We start from the raw sequence: 22625 nt of genomic DNA, 5'->3' as shown, positions 1-22625 counted from the left end.
TAATTGCTTAATGGCCCCTCTAAAAAAGGGTAAATTGCACTAATGACCCAGAATGAAAATATCTTCTAAAAATATTTTCTTAAAAACCCCTGAAATAAAATATCTTCAAAAGATATTTATAAAAAACACCTTAAAAAAAGAAAAAGATTCTGAAGAACTGTGCATCCATGCCCCTATGGACACCAAAAGCAATTAGAGTACTTTCTACAAAAGTAAAGATACCTATTTCATGGAAATCACTTAGAATGAAGATATGTGAAGTCAAAAACCAACTCCGAGCATGAAAAGTGAGGTTGTGCCAAAAAGTGACAAACGGGGAAAAGACAAAATAGGGAAAAGGACGAAAAGTGAATAGTATCTAAAAAAGTGAAAATGTGGAAATGATTCTATCCTTAAAGGAAGTTGTCAATCCAAATGAAAGAGTCTCGGAAACCTTTTCCAAGCACTCGAGACCACACCCAGTGACGATAAACAAAGCCCAGAAAAGAAAATTAAATGAAAAAAAAAATTTATCTGTAAAATTTGAGAAAAAGGAAAGGGAGGAAAATGACCGGGTCATTACATACCCCTAATAACTGCACAATAAAAAAGCCATCAATTCAAATTCACCAATAATTTTCTATTTCTAGGTTTCTTACAAAAAATGTGTCTATATATTCTTACTAATTATATTTGTTTCTGCCATTTATTTCTTATGGAAATAAGACGATTCCCTTCAAAATCAATTCTAAGAATTATGATTCGTACCTGCTTAGGTTTAGCAACCAAATTTTGGGTTCATTCACAGAACAATCGTTGCTTCCGGCTTCTATTTGGAAAGAGAGATTAGGGTTTCTTACAAAAAATGTGTCTACATGTTCTTACTAATTATATTTGTTTCTACCATTTAGTTCTTTTGGAAATAAGACGATTCCCTTCAAAATCAAATCTAAAAATTATTATTCGTACCTGCTTAGGTTTAACAACCAAAATTTGGGTTCATTCATAGAACAATCGCTGCTTTTTGCTTCTATTTGGAAAGAGAGGTTAGGGTTTTTTTCAATGTAACGATGGTTCTGTTCACAGACCCAAGCCTTAGACGCACAACAGAGGTTACGGTTTTCTTCAACTACAAAAAGGGCAACACAAGACCTTCTTCCTTCTTCCTTCTTCCTCTTCGCAAACCCACGCAGACCTTCCTCACGCAACAAAGCACCTTCTTCCAACGCAGACCTTTAGACGACCTTCTTCCTTGGACTTTCTTCCTTGGACCTTCTTCCTTCTTTCTTCTTCGCAAACCTACGCAGACCTTCTTCCTTCTTTCTCTTCTTTGCATTCCTTATAAATTTTGTAAAGTAAGGGTTAGGGCTAAATACACAATTCCATACAATAAGTAAGGGCTAAATGGACAATATAACCTATACCGTATTATTATACAAATATATTATATTATTACCACATTTAATACAACTTCAATTACTTTTTTTTTACTCACTTTTTAAATGACGTGACCATTTTTCCTCCACTCATTTCAAAATGGAGGAACTTGTGCACTGTGCAACTGGAGGGGATTTTCAACCCCCCCGGGCCGCGTAAAATGGAGCTCCTTAAAAAAGTTGAGGAGTTTTCCGTAATTTGATTCCAAATTATAAAAAGGTGTCTCTGTCTCCTTGCAAGTCAAAATTCCTATTCTATTACCGCCCCTTTCCCCCACATGTCTACTGTCCGCGAATATTTTATGTTATGGAATGTTTTGCCTTCTTCTCAGGTGGTGTTTGAGTGCTTATCCATGACATTGAGTCCTGTGGTTAATTCTACCCTCAAAATTGAAGGCTGGTTGATGGTATAAACATGAACTATCTTAGACTGCTAGAGTATAAAATGATATGGGTTCTAAATTTAAGATTTTATTCGGGCATAGTATCAGATTCTTGTTTCAGCTACACGTTATTCCGTGGACTACTCTTTTCCTTTTTATAATGGTAAGTGATCGTTTTTTTTTCTTTGGAATTCTTGATTGCGTAGTTAGGTTGTATTATATGCTCTGTTATGAACATGTAGTTTTTGAATATTTCCACTTTTTGGCTTAATTAAATGTTGTTCACAAGTTAAGGTTTTCAATTCGTACTTTTTACAGATTTGAAGTGCAATTGTTCTCTAGACTGCGAATCGATTGTGCAATTAACACTCTGTTCCAGTTGGGTTCAAATATTGTAGTGAGGCTCATCTGAGATGAACTTGATTTGGAAATTTCTATCAGTGTTACTCAATGTTGGATTGTTTGCAAATGGGTTTAGTTCAAGACCTGCTGTTGTGAACATTGGAGCACTTTTCACATTTGAATCTACTATTGGTAGAGTAGCCAAGGTTGCCGTTGAGGAGGCTGTGAAAGATGTCAACTCCAATTCCAGTGTTCTCCATGGAACCAAACTTGTTGTCAAGATGCAGAATTCCAATTGCAATGGGTTTCTTGGCATGGTTGGAGGTACTTTATTTTCTACAGCCTTTTCCACAATACCTATTGTTGTTGTTGTTTTTAATTTATTTTGTTTTATTTATTTTGGGTAGATAAATAAGCTATTTATAAAAGAGAAATCAAAGTACAGAAATCCCCAAATTCTCAATTGGTTGCCAAGAAAATGTAGGGAAAGGATATAACATAGTATTTTTTATTTAATTTTTATGATGAGTTTTGGAAAATTTAAGTTTGCCTCAAGATTATCTATCTTAGGATCATTGGATTTGGGGTTTTTGCTTCCTTATGTCCCAAATAAAGAAAAATCTTAATATTCCAAATTTTTTTATTTTATTTTTCCATAAATTTTTTTAGCATTCAAGTGGAGCATAATTATGTCTAGTTTTTTCATCAAATTATATTCAAGATTCTGCTCTGTAGGAGTATGTCAATATCAGGTAGATGCACTAATAACTGATTTTTGGTTACAGCTTTGCAATTTATGGAGACTGATATTGTTGCAATTATTGGGCCACAATCTTCTGTAGTTGCTCATATTGTATCACATGTTGCAAATGAACTCCAAGTCCCTCTTTTATCATTTGCTGCTACAGATCCCACTCTTTCTTCTCTTCAGTTTCCCTTTTTTGTTAGGACAACACAGAGTGATTTGTTCCAGATGACTGCAGTAGCAGAGATTGTTGGTTATTATGGTTGGAAGGAGGTAATTGCAATTTTCCTGGATGATGATTATGGTAGGAATGGTGTGTCAGCATTAGATGATGCACTTGCAGCAAGGCGCATTAAAATCTCCTACAAGGTGGGAATTCCCCCGGCATCAGGAATTAGTCGGGGTGACATCATGGATATTCTAGTTAAGGTTGCATTACTAGAGTCTCGAGTTATTGTTGTTCATGTAAATCCTGATTCCGGTTTCATGGTGTTTTCTGTGGCTCACTACCTTGGAATGATGGGTGATGGATATGTTTGGATATCTACCGATTGGCTTTCCTCCGTTTTAGATTCCTCTTCGCCCCTTTCCCCCGAGATCATGGATACATTACAAGGAGTTCTTATTTTGCGTCAACACACACCAGATTCAGATAGAAAGAGAGCCTTATTCTCTAGGTGGAACAAGCTGACTGGTGGTTCTTTTCGGCTAAATGCTTATGGGCTTTATGCTTATGATTCTGTTTGGCTGGTTGCTCATGCTATTGATTCGTTTCTTAATCAGGGTGGTATTATTTCATTTTCTAATGATTCAAGGTTAATTTCTATTGAAGGGGGTGATCTTCACCTTGATGCAATGAACGTATTTGATGGAGGACACCTACTGCTGAAGAACATACTGCAGAGTAATCTTCTGGGTTTAACAGGTCCTATCAAGTTCAATCCTGACAGATCTTTAGTTTTTCCGGCATATGATGTTATTAATATTATTGGAACGGGGTTTAGAAGGATAGGTTACTGGTCTAACTATTCGGGTTTATCCACTGTGCCTCCTGAGACACTCTACTCAAGGCCACCTAACCGTTCGAGTTTGAACCAAAAACTATATAGTGTTGTTTGGCCAGGAGAGACAATAAGAAAGCCTCGTGGATGGGTTTTCCCAAACAACGGGAAGCAATTGAGAATTGGGGTACCTATTCGGGTGAGTTACCGGGAATTTGTATCACAAGTTAAAGGCACTAATATTTTTAAAGGTTTCTGCATAGATGTATTTATGGCAGCTGTTAATCTGTTACCATATGCCCTTCCATATCAATTTATCCCCTATGGAGATGGTCAGAAAAATCCAAGCTACACAGAACTTGTCACTTTGATCACAACAGGCGTGAGTACAACATATAAAATTATTATTTTTCTTTTTAAAAATTATAATTATTTTTTATGCTTAGTTTGTTTTTCATATTCTTTTCTTTATTTACCTGTTACAGTTTTTTGATGCTGCTGTTGGTGACATTGCCATTGTTACAAACCGGACAACGATAGTGGATTTTACACAGCCATATGCTGCATCTGGACTTGTTGTAGTTGCTCCATTTAAGAAGTTGAACACAGGAGCTTGGGCTTTCCTGCGGCCATTTTCTCCGGAAATGTGGGCTGTCACTGCTGCTTTCTTCCTTGTTATTGGAATAGTTGTGTGGATTCTGGAGCATAGGACAAACGATGAATTCAGGGGCCCGCCTAAAAAACAACTCATAACCATTCTTTGGTGAGTTCTTACTTTGGATCCTGTGAAGATGTCATATGGCTGACTTCCAATAATTATTGTCAGTTTTTATTTTTATTTTTATTTTTATCTGTTTTGTATGTATAAAATATATCAGAACTTAGAATTTGAGCAGGACAATATACCTATTGATAGAAGATGGTGGGAACCATGATTGTCAAGGGAGTTTGAACAAAACCCAATGTTTGGATACCATTAGGGAAGTTGATTGTGGCATGTTTTGCACATTTAAAGCAAGGGAAATGAAGGGTAGGTGACTTTGGGTGAATGTCTGTTGTGCAATTGACGCGGGTGGATAGGAGGGAAGAAGAAGAATATAGAAAAAGAAGGCACTATGAGAGAAGGAGTTAGGATAAACAAAGAGCTAAGCTGTATAGTATCATTATCAAAATATAATTCAAGTTCAAAAGTTCTACCTTCACTTCCAGCACCTATACATAAAGACTTTAACTTCCAACTCTACATTAATGATGCTACAACTTTCAACACATATCTCAAGTTCAACAACTTTAAATTAAAAACAACTTAAAAGACCCAAAATACCAAGAAATTTAAATATAAGTAGTTGGGGAAAACAAATCATTTTTCAAGACATCTCTTGATCTTCCAATTAGCCACCTAAGAATCCACATGGTGTTGACAAGGCTGCCAAGTAGGCACTGCATCATCCTCCCCGGGTGAGAAAGAACTCGTCCACGAGTTTGCAACCAACTCTCCATGATATTCCGACAAGTCTTGAACATTGAAAGTAGGATGAGTATGTATATTGGGAGGGAGTTCAACCTTGTAAGCATTGTCATTGATTTTCTTAAGAACTCGGCATGGACCTACCTTCTTCTCCTTGAGCTTGTTGTAAGACCTGGCTGGAAATCTTTCTTTCTTCAAGTAAACCCATACAAGATCCCCTTCCTTGGAAGTTTTAATTCGCCGATGAGCATTAGCGACTTCCTTGTACTTCTCATTACTTTCTTCAAGTTTTTCTCACTTCTTCATGAACTCTTGCCATGGATGTAGCAAAATCCTCAACCTTCTTATTAGGCAAAGATGGATTAGGAATTTGTGCAAGGTCAAGGTAGTGTCTTGGAACTCGTCCATAAACCACCTCAAATGGACTCTTTCCGGTAGAACGATTCACCACATAATTATAAACAAATTCGGCTTCAAAAAGAATCATGTCCCATTGCGTTGGTCTTCTTTTTTCCGCCAACCCTCTATAAGCAAATTCCCCAAGGTTCTATTTACTCCTTCAGTTTGTCCATCTGTTTGAAGATGATAGGCTCTATTATAAAGCAAATTAGTACCAATCCTCTTGCACAAACACCTCTAAAAATGACTAAGGAATTTGGTATCCCTATCCGTAACAATGGACTTGGGAACACCATGATGCTTAACCACCTCATTGAAATAAAGTTTGGCAACATAATGTTGGAAACGGCATTAGAAAACGCAAACTTTGGAAGGATTTTTAAAAAGATTCCGCTAAGAATTTTTTGCGAATCTATTGATGAGCGCGTTCCTCTCTGCGAGGAGATGAACATGGTATATTTATTTTCTCAAATCCGTTTCCGGGTGAATGAGAAATTGGCTCCAAAGTAAGTGATTTATAAAGCCTAAATGGGTGTGAATAAAGTGGGAAATGCTTGTCCCACATCGGAAAAGTAGCAAAGCAACCTTGAGTATATATATGTCTAGTATGGGATTTGGGTTTGGGCCCAAGGGCACCCAAGTTTTTAAGAGGGGGAGGACCTAGGCTAGCCTGGATCCGAACCAACTACCACACGCGCGCGCCGCCCGCCCGGTCCGGTCCGGGCTAGGGCGGGGCGGGGCTTGATTGTGAAATGGGTTTAACTTTTTACCCAAAGTTAGGATGGGCCTGTGTGGTAATTTTATTTTGTTGCTGGACTTATCAAAATGGGCCTATTTACTGGACTTATTTAAGTGGGCTTGCGGGTGGAGCACGCTGGGCTGGGCTGCCGAAGTTTGCTTGCTGGGCTTAATCTGTTTTGGGTTTAAATTCAAATCAAAAACTGTTTTTTTTGAACCAAGGGTTGCACCCTTTACAAATTAAAAACCATTGGTCAACAATGGTTGCACCCATTCGGACTATGGGTGCACCCATTCAGAATAGGCACCAACAAGCCTATAAATACCCATCATTGGGTTCATTTCAATTCACACCAAATTCAGAAATCTTCTTCTCTTCTTCTGAATTTCTTCTTCTAATTCTTCTTTGTTCGGTTCAGCCACTGGTTTGGGTTCAACCTAAACTGGTTTGGATTGGGTTCGAACCTTGGTTTCCAAGTTTAGGTTCAATCTTAGTCTCCGAGTTAGGATTCAATCCTGGTCTCCGAGTCTGATTTCAACAGAGAGTGCTACACCGAGTCGGTTCGCCTATTCCATTGGTTTGAAGTGCTACTACCAAAGGAAGAAAAGTCGTTGTATCCTGGGAGATAGACGCCGAAGAGTCCGTTAGCACCGTAGCGGGGCGTATCTGTCTTAAGGCTATAGAATTAAATTCTAGCCTCGACTTTATCAGGTTCTTTTATAGTTTTATTTTCTTGATATTATATAGATTATTATAATAAATATTATATTTACAAATAATATTTAAATAAATTATACTATAGTATATGATACATTATTTATTATTTTTGATTAACAATCTTAAGACAGATAACTTTATACTATAGTAATAATTATTTAATTATTATTCTCCTTATAATTAATTATAATTTGACTCGTGGTCTGTATATCAATATATAACAGACAAATGGCAAGTACGAGTATTACCGTGCCTAATGTTCCCGTCAGTCATGGGGAGAAGCCCGAAAAATTCAACGGGACAGAGTTTAAAAGGTGGCAACAGAAAATGATGTTCTACCTTACAACTCTGAATCTAAGCAAGTATCTGACTGAGACTGCTCCAGTGTTAGATGAGGGTGATACAGACATTACCAAGCTTGGAGCTGTTGATACATGGAAGCATGGAGACTTCCTATGCAAGAACTACATCCTCAATGGATTGGACAACACCTTATATAATGTGTACAGTCCAATAAATACTGCTAAAGAGCTTTGGGAGTCGTTAGACAAAAAGTATAAAACAGAGGATGCTGGATTGAAGAAATTCGTGGTTGGACGATTTCTGGACTTCAAAATGATAGACTCCAAGACAGTCGTGAGCCAAGTGCAGGAGCTCCAGCTAATCCTACATGAGATACATGCTGAGAAGATGACATTGAGTGAATCCTTTCAAGTAGCTTCAATCATTGAAAAGCTGCCACCTACTTGGAAAGATTTCAAAAATTACTTGAAGCATAAGCGCAAGGAAATGGGGCTCGAAGACTTAATTGTCAGGCTGAGAATTGAAGAAGATAACCGTACATCTGAAAAGAGAGCCGGAAATTCTTCAATAGTGTCAAAGGCAAATGTAGTAGAAGCAGGACAGAAAAATAAGAAGAGGAAGCACTCTGGAGAAGGTCCTAGCCAAGGAAACTACAAGAAGTTCACCGGGAAGTGTTTCATATGCGGTAAGCTAGGACACCGAGCTAAAGATTGTCGTAGCCGCAAAACACATCATAACCCCAAGAAGAAGACCACTGAGGTGCACATAGCTGAAGAAGATAAGTTGACAGCTGATGTATCAGAGTTAAATCTTTCAGCTGTGGTTTCTGAAATCAACCTGGTAAGCAACAACAGAGAATGGTGGGTGGACACAGGAGCTACTCGTCATGTTTGCTCTGAAAAGAGGATGTTCACTACCTATGAAACTATAAATAATGAAGAACAACTCTACATGGGGAATTCTTCTACTGCAAAGGTTGAAGGACAAGGAAAGATCAAGCTACTAATGACCTCAGGAAAAGAGCTCACTCTTAATAATGTGCTGCATGTACCAGACATCAGGAAGAACTTGGTCTCTGGGTCACTACTAAGCAAGAATGGGTTCAAGCTGGTCTTTGTATCTGATAAGTTTGTGCTGACTAAGAATGGGGTGTATGTGGGCAAAGGGTATCTAAGTAATGGACTATTTAAGTTCAATGTAATGACTGTTGTACCCAAAGCTATTAATGATAATAATAAAGCTAGTGCTTCTTCTGCTTATATTATTGACTCATCTGATGTATGGCATGGTAGGTTAGGACATGTTAATTATGATACTATTCGTAGATTGATTAACATGGAATCTATACCTAAATTTAATATTGATTTAAATCAAAAATGCCAAACATGTGTAGAAGCAAAATTGACTAGAACCTCATTTCACTCCATAGAACGAAGTACTGAACCTCTAGCATTAATTCACAGTGATATCTGTGACTTTAAATCTGTGCCAACTAGAGGTGGGAAAAAGTATTTCGTTACTTTTATTGATGACTGCACAAGATATTGTTATGTATACTTGTTAAGAAGTAAAGATGAAGCCTTGGAAATGTTTAAACATTACAAGAATGAGGTTGAGAATCAACTTGGAAAAAAGATAAAGATGTTTAGAAGTGATAGAGGTGGTGAATACGAAATACCATTCGCTGACATTTGTTCAGAACATGGTATTATTCACCAAACTACCGCTCCTTATTCACCTCAACAGAACGGTGTTGCTGAACGCAAAAATCGTACCTTAAAAGAAATGATGAATGCTATGTTGATAAGTTCTGGTTTAACCCAGAATTTGTGGGGGGAAGCTTTGCTCTCTGCTAATTATGTTCTCAACAAGGTACCTCAAAAGAAATCAAAGGTGACACCTTATGAATTATGGAAAGGTCAAAAACCTTCCTATAAATTCTTAAAAGTATGGGGGTGTTTAGCTAAGGTTGCGGTTCCTACTCCTAAGAAAGTTAAGATAGGACCAAAAACCTTTGATGGTATTTTCATAGGCTATGCACAGAATAGTAGTGCATATCGTTTTCTTGTGCATAAATCAGACATTCCTGATATCCATGTCAATACAATTATTGAGTCAAGGAATGCTTATTTCTTTGAGGATATATTTCCTTGCAAAAATCCTCTTAAAAGAAATTATGATACTGCTAATAGCAATATACAAGAGAATATAGACCAAGAGTCTATAGATGATGAAAATGAGGAAGAACCTAGACGTAGCAAAAGAGCTAGAACGTCTAAGTCATTCGGTCCTGACTTTCTGACATATATATTGGAGAATGAGCCACAAAGCTACAAGGAAGCTATGTCTTCTCCTGAAGCTAATTTATGGAAAGAAGCCATAAATAGTGAAATTGAATCCATCATGCAAAATCATACTTGGGAGTTGGTGGATCTTCCTCCTGGTACTAAACCTTTAGGGTATAAGTGGATTTTCAAGAGGAAGATGAAGCCTGATGGTTCAATTGAAAAATATAAAGCCCGACTTGTTGCTAAGGGATATAGGCAAAAAGAAGGCCTGGATTATTTTGATACATATTCACCAGTCACAAGAATAACATCCATTAGATTGTTACTAGCTATTGCAGCACTGCAAAACTTAGAAATACATCAAATGGATGTTAAGACTGCCTTTTTAAATGGTGAATTAGAGGAGGAAATCTATATGGAACAACCTGAAGGGTTTATAGTTCCAGGGAAAGAAAAGAAGGTGTGCAAACTTGTAAAATCCTTATATGGATTAAAACAAGCACCTAAACAATGGCATGAAAAATTTGACAAAGTGATGTTGTCAAATGGTTTTAAAATTAATGAGTGTGATAAATGTGTGTATGTGAAAAACACTCAAAATGGATATGTCATTGTGTGCCTATATGTGGATGATATGCTTATAATGGGTAGTAATGATGTTATAATCAAAACTACTAAAAAGATGTTGACCAAAAATTTTGATATGAAAGATTTAGGCATAGCAGATGTCATACTAGGAATTAAGATTTCTAGAACATCAGATGGTCTAGTATTATCTCAATCTCACTATATTGAGAAAATATTAGAAAAGTTTAATAAAGGGGATAGTAGTCTTGTAAAGACTCCTGTTGATGTAAATCTTCATTTATCGAAAAATACTGGTCCTAGCATATCACAACTTGAGTATTCTCGCATTATAGGAAGCTTAATGTATTTGACGAATTGCACACGCCCAGACATAGCATACTCAGTTAATAAATTGAGTAGATATACTAGTAATCCAGGAAAGAACCATTGGACTGCAATAATTAGGGTTCTAAGGTATTTAAAATATACTATAAGTTATGGATTACATTATTCTAGATATTTAGCAGTACTTGAAGGATACAGTGATGCTAATTGGATATCAGATACTAAGGATTCTAAATCCACAAGTGGCTATGTCTTTACTATTGGAGGAGGTGCCATATCTTGGAAATCTTCAAAACAAACTTGTATTGCCAGATCCACTATGGAATCTGAATTTATTGCTTTGGATAAAGCAGGTGAAGAAGCTGAGTGGCTTCGTAATTTCTTAGAAGATATTCCAAATTGGCCTAAACCGGTGCCCGCTATATGTATACATTGTGATAGTCAATCAGCAATTGGAAGGGCACAAAGTAATATGTACAACGGTAAGTCTCGACATATACGTCGACGACATAATACCGTTAGACAATTGCTCTCAAGTGGGATAATCTCAATAGATTATATCAGGTCAAAAGATAATTTAGCGGATCCGTTTACAAAAGGTTTGACAAGAGAGCAAGTATATAGTTCATCGAGGGGAATGGGATTAAAGCCGAAAGCTAACGAGTCATCTTAATGGAAACCCAACCTAATTGACTGGAGATCCCAAGATTTAGGTTCAAAGGGACAACAGAAATTCTGAATGGTTCACCAGAAGCACTGGGAAGATTCAATCTTCTACCCATTTCTATGATGAGACAGTGTTACCTACAGCGATGAATAGGATAAGCTATGCTTTTAATGACTCTTATACCTTGAAAATTCAAGTGGGGTATGGTAGGATACTCTTAATAAGAAGTCACCTATATGAGTGTGAAGTGGGGCCGCTTCTATGAGAACTTCTAAGGCTAAGTTTTCTAGAGCGCTCATGAAATACCAGGCGTTGTTCAGGGCCATATGAACACAACCGTGAGAACCGACTTTGTGTGGGAAGGAATTGTGTGTCTGCTATTGTCTTGGTTTACATCAACGGCTGAACAGTTCAAGACATAATGTTCACTGGTTAGCTAGTAAATCCGATAGTAATACACTAGGGAAGGTTCAAGGCCAAAAGCTACCTATCCCGATGCAGTAACTTTCCAATAGTACTCTCTATAGTGTCTGTATCTTCTCCTTTGTAATCTGCGAAAATTTTCATTCATGTGGGGGATTGTTGGAAACGGCATTAGAAAACGCAAACTTTGGAAGGATTTTTAAAAAGATTCCGCTAAGAATTTTTTGCGAATCTATTGATGAGCGCGTTCCTCTCTGCGAGGAGATGAACATGGTATATTTATTTTCTCAAATCCGTTTCCGGGTGAATGAGAAATTGGCTCCAAAGTAAGTGATTTATAAAGCCTAAATGGGTGTGAATAAAGTGGGAAATGCTTGTCCCACATCGGAAAAGTAGCAAAGCAACCTTGAGTATATATATGTCTAGTATGGGATTTGGGTTTGGGCCCAAGGGCACCCAAGTTTTTAAGAGGGGGAGGACCTAGGCTAGCCTGGATCCGAACCAACTACCACACGCGCGCGCCGCCCGCCCGGTCCGGTCCGGGCTAGGGCGGGGCGGGGCTTGATTGTGAAATGGGTTTAACTTTTTACCCAAAGTTAGGATGGGCCTGTGTGGTAATTTTATTTTGTTGCTGGACTTATCAAAATGGGCCTATTTACTGGACTTATTTAAGTGGGCTTGCGGGTGGAGCACGCTGGGCTGGGCTGCCGAAGTTTGCTTGCTGGGCTTAATCTGTTTTGGGTTTAAATTCAAATCAAAAACTGTTTTTTTTGAACCAAGGGTTGCACCCTTTACAAATTAAAAACCATTGGTCAACAATGGTTGCACCCATTCGGACTATGGGTGCACCCATTCAGAATAGGCACCAACAAGCCTATAAATACCCATCATTGGGTTCATTTCAATTCACACCAAATTCAGAAATCTTCTTCTCTTCTTCTGAATTTCTTCTTCTAATTCTTCTTTGTTCGGTTCAGCCACTGGTTTGGGTTCAACCTAAACTGGTTTGGATTGGGTTCGAACCTTGGTTTCCAAGTTTAGGTTCAATCTTAGTCTCCGAGTTAGGATTCAATCCTGGTCTCCGAGTCTGATTTCAACAGAGAGTGCTACACCGAGTCGGTTCGCCTATTCCATTGGTTTGAAGTGCTACTACCAAAGGAAGAAAAGTCGTTGTATCCTGGGAGATAGACGCCGAAGAGTCCGTTAGCACCGTAGCGGGGTGTATCTGTCTTAAGGCTATAGAATTAAATTCTAGCCTCGACTTTATCAGGTTCTTTTATAGTTTTATTTTCTTGATATTATATAGATTATTATAATAAATATTATATTTACAAATAATATTTAAATAAATTATACTATAGTATATGATACATTATTTATTATTTTTGATTAACACATAAGAGGCATCCATAGTCTTCTTGCAATGAATGAAATGAGTCATTTTAGAGAAACGATCAACAACCACAAAAATGGAATCATTACCCCATTGTGTTCTTGGTAAACTCACCACAAAATCCATGCTAGCATCTTCCCATGGAGCTTTAGGAAGTGGTATGGAGTGTAGGCACCAGTATTTTGACTTTGTCCTTTGCAAGTTTGGCATATTTGGCATCTCTTTACATAGTGGGTCATATCTCGATAAATGGTAGGCCAAAAGTATTTATCTTCAAAGCAAGATGGTTTTGTTTCTCCCAAAGTGCCCTCCCAAGCCTCCCAAATGAAGTTCCTTAATGGTATACTCTCTAAGGGAGCATTTTGGAATGCACAAGCGAGCATCTTTAAAGAGAAAATCATCTTGGAGAAGATAGTCTTCATGCTGCCCTTCTTTACAAAATTTTCGAATTTCACCAAAATCTTCATCTATGCATACATAGGGCTGTAAATGAGCCGAGCTGAGCTGAGTAGTGGACTGTTTGAGCTTGGCTCGGCTTTTACAGAAGGGTGTTTGAACTCGGCTCGAGCTCAAGCTGAGCTCATACTTCAGTGTTCAAGCTCGGCTTGAAGTAGTTCGCGACCAATCGAGACGAGCTCGAGCCTCGTTATCACTTCGCATCAGTATCAGACTTCATATAGAAGTTATAGAACACACACATATATATATAGTGGAGCTCAAGTTCAGAGAGAGATACAACAAATTTAGAGAGAAATGCAACAATAATCATATATATATATATATATATATATATGTATAACATAGATGTATTAAAATAAATAAATTATTACATAGATTTTCCCCAAAAAAGTTAGCCTTTTGCTGGTGCTCGATCGAGAGATGGACCGGTAGAAGGCAAAATTATCTATGGATTGCAATTGACAAAGAGAGAGAAAATGTTGTAGATGAGAAGAGAGAGAGAGACGCTGTAGATGAGAAGCTTTCTTTAGGTGTGGCAATGTGAAAGAAAATACGGAGCAGCTGATAAGAATGTAATTAGATTGGTTAGGGTTATATATGTATATATGGGCTTTGGGTTTGTGGGCCTTAATTGGGTTAAGAGATTAGTTTTCACTTTAAACTTTAAATGGGCCTTGTATATAAACTAAATGGATTGGGTATAAATTAATGTTTAGGCTCTTACTATTATTAATTTATTAATATCTATATGTATAATTACTTAAGCTACCAAACATGTTCACGAGTTTTGTTCACCAACATGTTCACGAACAAACGAGCTGAGCAGGGGACTGTTTGAGTTTGGCTCATTTATTAATCGAGCTTGAAAATCTTGTTTGAGTTTGGTTCGTTTATAAACAAACGAACACGAACCGGGCTCTTAGTGAGCTGAGCATGAGCTATTTGTCGAAAGATTGGTTCATTTACATGTATATATTTATATACCCTTAGTAATTTGGCCTATAAACCCAAAGCCCTTATGTACATATATTTTTTTTCAATAATATACCCTTATGCTGTGTTTGGTAGGAAGGAAGGACGAGTTGTGGAGAGAAAATAGGAAGGAAGGAACAAATTTCCTTTGTTCAGTAGAGATGATATAAGGAAAGAAATGAAAATAGCAAGGACGGGCTTTACAAATTTTCATCAAGGAGGGAAGACAAGTGAATTGTCATAGAAGTTTTAAATTAAATACTACTCTAAATTATACAAGTTTTAAATTACCTCTATAAATTACAATATTATAAATATTATTGGATATAATGATAAAAATAATTAAAACTTTCTCTTTCCTTCTCTCTTAACGAATATAGGAAATTTTAAATACGAAATACACAATCTTTTCCCGTGGATGTCTCATCCATCCCTTCTTCTCTCCCTTCCATCCAAATTTTTTCTTCCCTACCGAACTGAGCATTAGTAATTTGTTTTCTTCAATTATATACCCTTAAAAATTTACTATTGCCCCCCCACCCCCCTCACACAATATCTTAGGTCCGTCCCTGGTTATAGAATATATGTTTGACACAAGAACCCAAATAGAATTACCCCAATCCTACACATTTGATGATGGGAGAAGAAAAAGCTTAAATTAAGAGCAGAGGAGGTTTAGTTCTAAAATAGATGGAAATTGCTTTTTTCATCAAATCTCGTCTGATTTAAATTCTAGAATATGCCCTTAAAGAACAACAACATCGTAATACATTAAACTATTATATAACATATAATGTATTAAATGTGCAGCATGTGTCATACCCTTGCTCAATTTTTAGATGTATTGTAAGTCAAGTCCCCATATCCTGAGATTTAGGATCAGGGAGGTTTGACACCTGAACACACACAGACAGATGTTATTCGAGTCCATGGAGCATTAAATTATTTATTTAAACCAAAAAAAAAAAAAAAAAAAAAAAAAAAAAAAAAAAAAAAAGCGAAACATAATATAATTGCCTCATATTTCCATTAATTTTTGGACAGAATGGAAACATGTTTGATCTTGTCTATAGATGTTTCTACTTTTGGAAACTGAAACGAAAATCACAGAAAAATTCATGTGGCAAATTATAAGTGAAAATAAAGCACAAGCAGCCAGAGCTTAAAAAAAAAACAAATAACCCTTATAGACAGTAAGGGATTTTTGTGCTGAATTTTAGTGGAAAACATTATTTCATTTTCTCATCTGCTTTGAACTCACAGGTTTTAATTAAATTGCGAGAACAGAATGTGTCGATAAAACCTGCATGTATTCCTTGTTATAGTAGTTATAGTATTGTGATAGTTGGCATAGTGATTGTAGAGCATACAGAAATGTATTGTTGCAGTCAGTTTGATATTTGACAAAGATTAAATATCATAATATTGTGTTTCCTCTGCCCCATCTTAAACAAAGGAGCTTCTTTTTTCACATTTTTGGGTAGTTAAACCACCAAGTATCTAGTTGGAGTTCTTCTATAATATAATATATAAATATATATATTGCGTGAAGCATGAGTATTGCTCCCTTTGATTCTCTTGCCATACATGTTGATAATTAACATGGTCATGATTATAGTTTGTTATGTGTTTGTGGTCCGGAAAAAGTTATGGAATTGAATGAAATTAAATGATTATACAATTTTTTGCTTATGGGAATGATAATGGCATCTGATAATTCAACTTGCATGTTGGAAAAGTAAATAGTTTATTCATACAATGATGCATTATGAAATAATAGTATATTAGGTTATTCTAAACGGATCATTCACCTCTTTAGCAGGAAAAATGTCCTCTATTTATCTAATGACTAGTGTCTGATAAATCTCTTGTTCTGTGTCCTTGCAGGTTTAGCCTTTCCACACTGTTTTTTGCCCATAGTAAGTGATATTCAGGTTCATGTGGATAAATATGGTTTTGTGGGGACATGATGCAGCACTAATAACTCTTGGCTTCTGTTTTCATTATGCAGGAGAGAACACTGTGAGCACCCTTGGTCGTGTAGTGCTAATTTTATGGCTCTTTGTGGTCCTGATAATCAACTCAAGTTACACTGCAAGTTTAACCTCAATCCTCACCGTGCAACAGCTATCTTCTCATGTTAAAGGGATTGAAACTTTGAAAGAAAGCAATGATCCTATTGGATACCAAGTGGGCTCTTTTGCCGAGCATTATTTGACTAAGGAAATTGGTATACCTCAGTCTAGACTTGTTGCCCTCGGATCACCAGAACAATATGCAATAGCACTTCAACAAGGTCCCAAAAAAGGGGGTGTTGCTGCTGTGGTTGATGAACGTGCATACGTAGAGCTTTTCCTATCAAGCCAGTGCAAATTCAGGATTGTAGGTCAAGAGTTCACCAAAAGCGGCTGGGGTTTTGTGAGTATTTATTTGGTTGTCCATTTCTTTTTCATAAAGTAGTTGCATTAAGATTTAGATGGTTGGAGTTTTTCTGTGGAAAAATTAAGATCAGTTTTAGATGTCCCACAACATAATTGGTTATTATTTTCTTCTTAGACAACATTTAAAATAAAAGTCAATCTTCTACAATGGAGTTATTACATATTATGGAGCCTTTATTGTCTATGATGATCAAATGATTGATAAAACGTAAATCACATTTCCCTAAAATTCTCCGGTTTAAAGTGTTTCTGTAAAAATCTCATATTTAAAACAATTATTGGAAGGAGCATGTAGACTAATTTGACCACCAACTAAGATGACTAATTACAAAGTCCAGCAGGCATAAAAAGACTTTTTACATTTCAACCTGATCCCTGTAAGCCAATGAGTTTGATTCATTTCAATAAGTAATTTTAATGAGGACCAGTTGTTTGTTTCTATTAACCATTGAGTTCTACTATAGTAGAAACCTTTGTTCACTTTTTTCTTTACTTAGTCAATGTTGATTACTGTTAATGCAATTGGTACTTAGTCAAAAAAATTTTTTTCCTTCGAGAAAGGTCAAACAACATAATTGATAAATCACAAAGTTACTTAGTTAATGCTGATTACTGTTAATGCATGCAATTGGTACTTGGTCAATGTTCATTGCTGTTAATGCATGCAATTAATAATTGGTCAATGCCGATTACTTTTGATGCATGCAATCGGTACTTAGTCAATGCTGATAAATCTTTGTGCTTCACCTTTTTCTTTGCAAATCCTAAGACCACTAACTGTAATAAACCATATTCAATTATGTAATTGATCATAAACAACATTTTTCTGTTGTGAGGGGTTGTGTTATGTCAAAATTCATTTAACCACCGCAAGGAATGCATCTAGAATAGCAATATGTTACAATTACGGATTTTTTTAATACAATTCCAAAGTAATTGTAGTTTTATTTTTTATTTTAATATATTTTCTGATGTAGACTGATGTACATGAGGAACATAAAACTTTGATCCTTTCTCCTTTTTATTTGATGTACTTTTTACTCGACTTAACCGAGAAAACGTAATTTTTACTAGGCATTTCCACGTGACTCACCCTTGGCTGTTGACATGTCAACTGCAATTTTAACACTATCTGAGAATGGGGACCTCCAGCGGATCCATGACAAGTGGTTGACAAGAAGCACCTGTAGTTTAGAGAGTGCTGAGATTGAGTCGGACAGACTTCATCTGAAGAGCTTCTGGGGCCTCTTTCTTGTATGTGGTATTACTTGCTTTCTTGCTGTCTTCATATATTTCTTGCAGATTATGCGTAAGTTTCACCGTGCTGCACGAGATGAATCGGCTTCAAATGGCGGCGTCAGCTCACGCTCTAGGCGTCTTCAGTCATTATTATCATTAATGGATCAGAAGGAAAACCACTCAAAAAGGGAGAATAAGAGAAGGAAATTGGAGAGTTTATCATCTGACTATGATATGGAAATTGAACTTGGAAGGAGCCCTAAAAGGAAAACCACAAATATCTACAGACAGCAAACTTAACAGAAGCTATTCAACTCATTAGTTAGAGAACCTCTGAATGTATTATTTACATGGAAGACATTGTATTATCCATCCATATCTTAAAAAGATCAACTTATATGTGCAAGAATCAATTGTTTATAGGGGAATTATTATTGGTAAGCAGCATTTTTCTATTATAGGAATTTAGTTTGTACTTTTATACCACAAGGGTTGTATTAACAATGTAAAATCAATATATTACTGGCTTATAGCTTTATTGAAGGTGAATTATGTAACAATTTTGAAGTGTGTAAGTCTGATTTTGCTTGACTTTCTAGAATTTGATGTTATAAACTTAATTGGCTACTATGCAGATGTTTGTAAACTAGTTTAGGATAAGATTTTACCTGACGGTTTATAATTAGTCTTTGCATACTAAACATTTTACCAGAACAAAAATAGGTAACATGAAGAAGCTAGTTTAGAATCGAGTATTTTATTAAAATGCTTTTGCTGATAACTGAGACCTTGTTTTGCATTGTCTGCTATTAAGCTGGGGCTCTTGTAGAAGCCAAAGCCGCTTGGATGGCCATGGCTGCTACTAATATACTAAGGGAAGAACAACTGCACTATATGTATATGTATGTGTGTGTATATATATATATATATATATATATATATATATATATATACTTGCATTAATACTTTGAAGATTTATGGTCCGGAGGTTGGGATTACGTGTCCTAAAAGCCTAAAAGCCAATTATTTACTTTAATATTTGATATCTAGTTAGTAAATGTAATTTATTAAATTAGATATTCATGCATGTATTTGCATGTAACGACCCGAACCCGAGGGTCTGAATCGCTCACCGGGTCCTTACCCAAACCCAAGGTCATCTAAGGCAATGCCATCATATCCAATGTCAATACACCAATATTACGTCATTCTAAAGTCCACAGTGATCCAAGGTAACTTCCTTTGACTTAAGAATGGTCATACCAGAAGAAGAAACAAGAAGCAAGGAGGGGTAACAGACCGGTCGACCGAAACAGCTTTATCGGTCTGCCGGTTGTGAGGCTGAAACATGGTTGGCGACTGTAAATGGTCAAAATGGAAACCGGTCGACCGAAATGCGACCGAAATGCCATTTCGGTCGACCGGAATGACTTTGCTAAAACAATCCTGCTGCTGAACTGGTATAAGAACGAGGGAAATGCATAGGCCTCATTTAGGCCTTAAAACTATCATAACCTATCCCAATGCACTGCAATATAATATAAGGTCCCCTAATCACCATCATTAAAAATGAGCATTCAAAGCAGCTGACGTCCATCTCATTCATTCTAAATATCCACATGGTTCTTTACATACATAACCTTAGAACAAAAATGAATTTCTACCCATTGCATACATCTCTTAAATACACTTATACATGTCCGAGGAGCATAATTAAAGATACAAGGCCAAAAACATACAAATTTGTCATTATACAAGGAATTTAAATACATAAATGAGTCTGACATGGCCGTAAATACAACATCATAACATTATAGGGAATTCTAGCGTCATCTAAGTCTGTGAATGCAAGTCATACGTCCACACTCCTCCGGTTTCCTGAAAATGTTAAGATAAGGGGTGAGCTCAACAGTTCAGTAGGTAATGCCTAAAGCACTGATTTTGGACTCCCTTGAGCCAACAACCAAAGAAGGGGGAAAAAAAAAAGAAGTCGGGATCATACACGAGAAATTATCAAAATCACAGTCCGCATCATTCAATTTAAAAGATTATCATTCCATAATCAGTCATAATCATAGGTGCCAAAATGCCATAAAATGTAATGCTTTCCTAACCACAGTCCCAGCCCAACACAACGCACACCGAAAATCGCTAACCGACTTTACCGAGGCGAGATTGATAGTTTCCCTGGTTCCAAATCCAGCAACCGTTTCGGTCCTAGTATCTGTGAGATATTATTTTATTTTTGGTAATTATCATAGACAAAACAAGTCCAAGTCGAGTTGTAATTCAAATTACTTGTTGTGTAAGTTATCAAGTTCGACAGCGACTACAGAACTGGGAAGTTGTTCAAACTTACCATGCTTAAAGATCTTTTGAAGAAAAAGGTAAGAACAACACTTTAGGAAGGATTCTAAACAAGGTTGGACACATTATACACTTTCCATTTTGTTCAAAACTTACCGTAGAATGATTTTAGGCTGAAGGAACCAAAATTTCAAGTCTGCCAAACTTGAACCGGTTCAGCCCCTCTGAACCGGTTCAAGATTCTCAAGTTTGGCTTTGAAAAGGTTTCTGTCAAACTTGAACCGGTTCAGCCCCTCTAAACCGGTTCAAGGTGTCCTGTTCACTATACAACTTCAGTTTCCTTATCCTGAATTGTTTCCCAGTTGGTCTAGAATTGTACCAAACCCTATGCACGAATTTTTCCTTATTTTCAGAGGGATTAGGTCATTCTATACTCTACATAAACCATGTCATATACATTGGTTTATTTACGGCTTTTGCATTATCAGTTTGTTATTCTCAAAAAGCCTTCGGAAGATTTTTGTCTCAGAAATTCTTAGAGAATTTTTTGTTTGTCTTTCTAGAATATATACACATAAACACTTAGTGAGTTTAGAGTTATGTAATCCTGATTATGATCATACAGTTGTATCTACATTGATCAGACAAAAGCAGATCTACTTTTACATTAAATCCAGAAGTTGAATAGAAGTAAAAGCGATCACACTTTGAAAGGGTTGGAGTATTCAAGGAGTGCTATTTGATCTACCTGTTACTCTTCCACAAAGATCAAGCATAAGTCTAAGGTCAAGTCGCTGTTAGATGGGGAGTCGCAAAGCTAGAGGATTGTCAGCAGTTGATGTTTGGTAGAACGATAGGGTGTGAGCCAGAGTCAAAGTTCAGTGTACTTTGTTTCAAGCATAGTGGATCGGTTTACTTTGGACTGCATAGTCCACGAGGTTTTTCCCATGCAAACAGTTGACGTATTTTATCAATTGTGGTTTCCTCGCTAAAATCCTGGTGTCATCTCTAACTTAACTTTGTTTTATTTTAGCTTGCATGATATTAATTTATTAATTACTAAAATAAAGTAAGTTAGAAAAACACAAGATCTGTTTTTAAAATAAACAAAACTTTATTAGTACATTCCGTTGCATACGACTCACAAATTGGTATCAGAGCCAATCTTCTACACATTGAGTTGATCCTTTCTGGAAAGTTTTGTTTTGTTTTTCAAAAATTGTCTTCAAAGTCATGTTTTATGCGTTGAAAGAAGGCGGTTCTAATCAATGTGGTCCTTTATTTGAAGGAGATAATTATAATTTTTGGAAATCAAAGATGAGAACCTATTTACAAAATTCTGGTGGAAAAACTTGGGCGATAGTTGAATCTGGCTATACACCTCCTACAGTAGATACAAATGTGGATGGTAAAATAGTTAAAGAGTTAAAAGATATTTTTGCTTTTACTGCTATTGAAACTGAGCGTAATGGTGCTAATGGCAAAGCTTTATATTCAATTATTAATTCTGTTGTTCCATCTGAATATGCTCGAATTTCTGAATGTAAAACTACTAAAGACGCTTGGGATATTTTGCAGGTTACTCATGAAGGAACTTCAAAAGTGAAGTTGTCCAAAATTCTGTTGCTTTCTCATAAATTTAGAAACATCGTGATGAAAGAAGATGAATCCTTTTCTGATTTTTATTCTAGTCTTCTTGAAATAATTTCTGAACTGCGTCACTTAGGTAAAAAAGTTAATGATAAGAAAATATGTGAGAAAATCTTAAGGTCTTTACATAAAAGATTCCAGATTAGAGTTGAAACCATCACTTAACATTGGGATTTGACTACATGTAAAGTAGATGAGATGGTAAGTTCATTAAAAACTTTTGAGATGTAGAACTTTGATTTAAGTCAGAAGGAGAAAAATCTAGCTTTAAAATCTACACAAGTTGAGAATTCTGTAGATGATAACTCTGATGATGATCTTGCATTCTTGTCAAAGCAATTTAGTTAGATTTTGCAAAGACA

At 36.4% G+C, this 22625-nt stretch overlaps 1 protein-coding gene across 1 annotated transcript; it reads left to right on the top strand.

Moving 5' to 3' along the window:
* The first annotated feature begins 1678 nt into the window (after positions 1-1678).
* Positions 1679-18866, top strand: LOC132280234 (glutamate receptor 3.3). The gene is made up of 7 exons (XM_059782416.1): positions 1679-1961; positions 2117-2464; positions 2926-4268; positions 4372-4649; positions 16514-16545; positions 16638-17044; positions 18142-18866. The coding sequence occupies exons 2-7, from the start codon at positions 2212-2214 to the stop codon at positions 18604-18606; spliced, it is 2778 nt and encodes a 925-aa protein (XP_059638399.1). The 5' UTR covers positions 1679-1961; positions 2117-2211; the 3' UTR covers positions 18607-18866.
* Positions 18867-22625: the final 3759 nt, after the last annotated feature.

This window comes from Cornus florida, unplaced genomic scaffold, assembly GCF_030987335.1.
Source record: "Cornus florida cultivar Cherokee Brave unplaced genomic scaffold, ASM3098733v1 CherokeeBrave_3.0.0_Hap2_Chr10, whole genome shotgun sequence".
Classification (NCBI taxonomy): Eukaryota; Viridiplantae; Streptophyta; class Magnoliopsida; order Cornales; family Cornaceae; genus Cornus; species Cornus florida.
This window is presented reverse-complemented; position numbering and strand designations above follow the sequence as displayed.

What these genes read in the sequence shown, in the direction of transcription:
- LOC132280234 (XM_059782416.1), top strand. Translation starts at nt 2,212, where the DNA reads ATGAACTTGATTTGGAAATTTCTATCAGTGTTACTCAATGTTGGATTG. An exon ending in CACACTGTTTTTTGCCCATA is followed by an intron (nt 16,546 to 16,637) that starts GTAAGTGATATT and finishes TTCATTATGCAG; the next exon opens with GAGAGAACACTGTGAGCACC. An exon ending in CCAAAAGCGGCTGGGGTTTT is followed by an intron (nt 17,045 to 18,141) that starts GTGAGTATTTAT and finishes AATTTTTACTAG; the next exon opens with GCATTTCCACGTGACTCACC.